This window comes from Homalodisca vitripennis, unplaced genomic scaffold (assembly GCF_021130785.1).
Source record: "Homalodisca vitripennis isolate AUS2020 unplaced genomic scaffold, UT_GWSS_2.1 ScUCBcl_3992;HRSCAF=9861, whole genome shotgun sequence".
NCBI classification, from domain to species: Eukaryota; Metazoa; Arthropoda; class Insecta; order Hemiptera; family Cicadellidae; genus Homalodisca; species Homalodisca vitripennis.
The window spans coordinates 19,251-23,110 of NW_025780110.1; the positions used below are offsets into that span (position 1 = coordinate 19,251).

The following is a 3,860-nucleotide window of genomic DNA, read 5'->3' on the forward strand; positions in this document are numbered from 1 at the left end:
ATTACAATCACCATAAATATACGCTTTTTAACATATTTTTTTATTGTGGCAAAAAGGAACATTGGAAAGTATTACTCGCTCTAGTCAGAAGTGCTCATACAGGTGCAACACTACGAAATTGCGTGCGAAGGGGCGGGTGACTGCTAGTAAATATATAATTTTGTTTCAAAATCTATCTAAAACTATAAATATTGTATTTACATGTTTTTAGAGAAGCAAATACTTCTATGATCTGTTCCATGGTACAAGATAACTGAAATATAATATTTCCTTTTATCATATTCCATTTACTATTTTATCATAAACAAATTTATCATTTTCATCTGCATCTGGAAATAGTCAAGTTGGCACTTTTGCACAAATTTGAACAGTCACCACAGGTTCACAATTAGTGAGACATAGTAAGTGAAAAAGTAATTTATTTAATTTACACTAAATTAATTGTTATTAAAGATTAAATGAGTTATTTGAGTTAAGTGTATATAATAATTTGAGAAAGTTGTGTCAATAAATTATTAAATAATCAATGGTTTATCATATGTACTAATCAAGCATAAATGATATTAGTACTTAAAATAATTTTTTAACAAAAAAATACTCAATGGTAGAATTTTTCAGAATGAGGGATTACAAGGGCTTCCACAGACCTAATTAGAGCCCCCAATGGTGTAATCAAGAAAGGTTAGACTTATCTTTGTGCTTGAAGATACAATATCAGGGAGTAAGCTCAGATACCACAATCAGTTCTATTCTTAGACCCAATGTGGTGTTTTGTTACTTTTCCTTGAGACAATCTAATGAAGTAGTGCTACTCTAAATTTAATGATAGATAGTTTAATAGATAAATTTGGAAGTATAGTGCCAAATACTCTTGTTTTAATCAGTTAGTCGTGAGTGATATTAGTGTAATGATATTTTGAAATAAAAAACTACATTATCAAACTGTGTTGCAGAAAAGGAAGTGGACGATGATTTACCACCCCATACCAAGTACTGGTTAACTGCCACGTCTAGAAATGATTGCTTCTTTGTCTTGGGGACAGAATTAGGACACACTGAAAGGATCGGAGCAATAAAGGTCTTGCTATTTGCATACAGTGAACCTTTACGGAACATGCTAGGTAACAGTGAATTGGCTGAACAGGGAGATGTGAGAGTCGTAGATATTGAGCCTGAAACTTTCTGGAATTTCATGAAATGTGTTTATGGAGGCAGTAGTGTTGTGATCCCAAAACTTTCGTTTTGTGACAGTGTCAATTTGCTTTACGTAGTGGAAAAGTACTTAGTTACAGAGATAAAACCAACAGTTGTGTCACATATTCTAGACTTGCTTCCAAAGGACTTTGACAATATATTTTTTGCAATTTCAAATTCATTTTGTTATTCACATGAGAAAATAAGGAAATTGACTATGGAAATTTTGGGAACCAAAATGGACCAAATTGTTTCTTCCAAAAAGTTTCTGCAGCTTAGTGCTGAAGCACTGTTGTTAATTGTAGAAACAGACTGTTCTAATATAAGTGAACCCAGTGTTTGGGAGGCTGTGGTCAAGTGGGCAAAACACACTACAGATTCAGACGATGGAGAGGTTTTGAGAAAGCAAATACTTCCACATCTGAAATTTATACGTTTCTGCACTTTCACCTGTGAAGAATTTTGTGAAAAAGTAGTCCCGACTGGCATACTGACTTGTGAAGAAGTGAATGAAATATGTAAGTTTTTTGGTACTAGAAGTACAATAATGCTAAAAAGTGTTTCTGATTCAGTTGATTCTCGATGTAAAATGGAAGTCAATAAAACATTTGTTTATACTGTAAATGATATTAAAAACCTGCCTACTGAACAAGAATCTCCCAAATTCTTTTTCGAGAATTACTTATGGAATATATCTTTGAGAAAAAATGGATGGAACTTAGGTGACTTCGGTTTTTTTCTGAAATGTAAAGGATACTCAGAAGATTGTTGGTCGATTAATTTAAATTTTAAATTTATTCTTTTTAACCAAGAAGGCAAGCCAAATTTTATGAGACACATAAGAAATACATTTAACCAAAATAAACGTATCAGTGGGTTAAGCTCATTCTATCCTTGGGATAAACTGATGGATGATTCAAATGGATTTGTAAAAGATAACACTATTATTGTTATGGTGCATATGAAGCCTGAACCATAAGGAAAAAGATACTTGTTTTACTGCAATGCTTCGCTGAAAAAATGTTTTAATACATCAATAATACAACTTGTGGCGGTAGGTATACATTAAAAGTAAACTAATCATTTGAATATGGTATAACTTTGCTTCTAGTAATAATGGAATATTATAGTAGCTTAAAGTAATCATATAAAAATGCAACCATGTCTTAAAATTAAGTAAAAATTCTAATTTTTAATAACTAGTTGCATGATAATATTTATTTAGTTTCATACCATTTATTTGCAAAATAATGAATCAATAAATTAACTAGTAACGATTTTATATAATTAATTAAATTTAAAATAACTGTTAAGATACAAAATATGTGTCAGCTGAGTAATTTTATATATAAATAGTTTCATACCTTATACTAAAATTAACACAAAGTTGTAAGATCTAGTTCTTTTACTAAAGATTTAAGTACATAAATAGCTGATTTAACTAACACTTTAAATCTAATATATCAAGTAATTTTAATTATTACATATAACATGTGTTGTGTATATACGGTACTGCAGTTGAAACATTATAACAATTAATTGTAATGACGTTTAATTTAATAAAATATGTTTCATAACTATGGCTGTAATTTTAATAACTCCTTGTGAATTAAATGTGTTTTCATGTGTTTAAGTTACTCTTTCTTAGGTGTCTGGTTAATACATAGGCCTATTCTTAATTCCAAAAATTCTCCTGGCTACACACTCACTGGTCTGTAAAGTTTTGAAAATCCCATTTTGGCCGTGGCTTCGCATATAATGTCGTAGGCTTTGTACATGTATGAGCATTTCTGGTTTTAGTGAATTATATTTCCAACACCAATGTTGAATTTGCCTTCTTGCCACGATAAAAAAATACGTTAAAATGTATATTTATGGTAATTTACTTCGTTCTTAGTAGTTTCTGTTCCATAGTTGATTTTTTCCATGTCACAGATCAGAGAAACCTACTTATGTCAAAAGATAACCAAGATGGGTTTTATAACAGTCTTTAAATTTATAGTAAAAGTTAGATAGTAACTTTGCCTTTTATATCTAATACTTAATATTTTCTAACAATGTACAATTCTTGTAGCAGAATACATTAACAATGACACTATTTACATATTTATTTCCTTATAAACTGAAAAATGTATTAAATATTTTAGAACATTTAGAGCTGTAATTGGTGCATTATTGCTAAAGCACATTACAGCGAATTTTCATATAGCATAGTTTCTTGCTTCAAAGGGAGTCTTCGGAATCAAATTCTAAATATTGTATGTTTTTAGACGTCTAATAGGTGAAACTTTGAAAACTAAATAGTTACGCCTTTGAGAATGTACAACACTATAAATGTAAACAAATTGAAAATGGTGGTTAAATCAAATAAACATATGGTTTTGCTGTCATAAAACAATGTTTACATAGAGTAATTTATTACATTTGAGTACCTACAGTTTGAAGAAGGTAGATCTCCTTTATAACTAATATTGTTTGACACGTAGAATGCAAATTGAAGGCGTCGTTCGCAGTAAATTAACAAAACCTTCTCAATCAAATCTGAGTTAAAAATTAGATATTTAAGTAGTGGTTTACAAAATTACCCACCCAACATAATGACTTTAAGAGGTCCATAACATGCATGACTAATGCAGAGATTTTTTATCGGCAGGTCTAGAATAAAA

General features: G+C 30.1%; 1 protein-coding gene across 1 annotated transcript; it reads left to right on the plus strand.

Moving 5' to 3' along the window:
• Positions 1-810: 810 nt before the first annotated feature.
• Positions 811-2,772, plus strand: LOC124372769. The gene has a single exon (XM_046831180.1). The coding sequence runs from the start codon at positions 1,115-1,117 to the stop codon at positions 2,171-2,173; it is 1,059 nt and encodes a 352-aa protein (XP_046687136.1). The 5' UTR covers positions 811-1,114; the 3' UTR covers positions 2,174-2,772.
• The last annotated feature ends 1,088 nt before the right edge of the window (positions 2,773-3,860 follow it).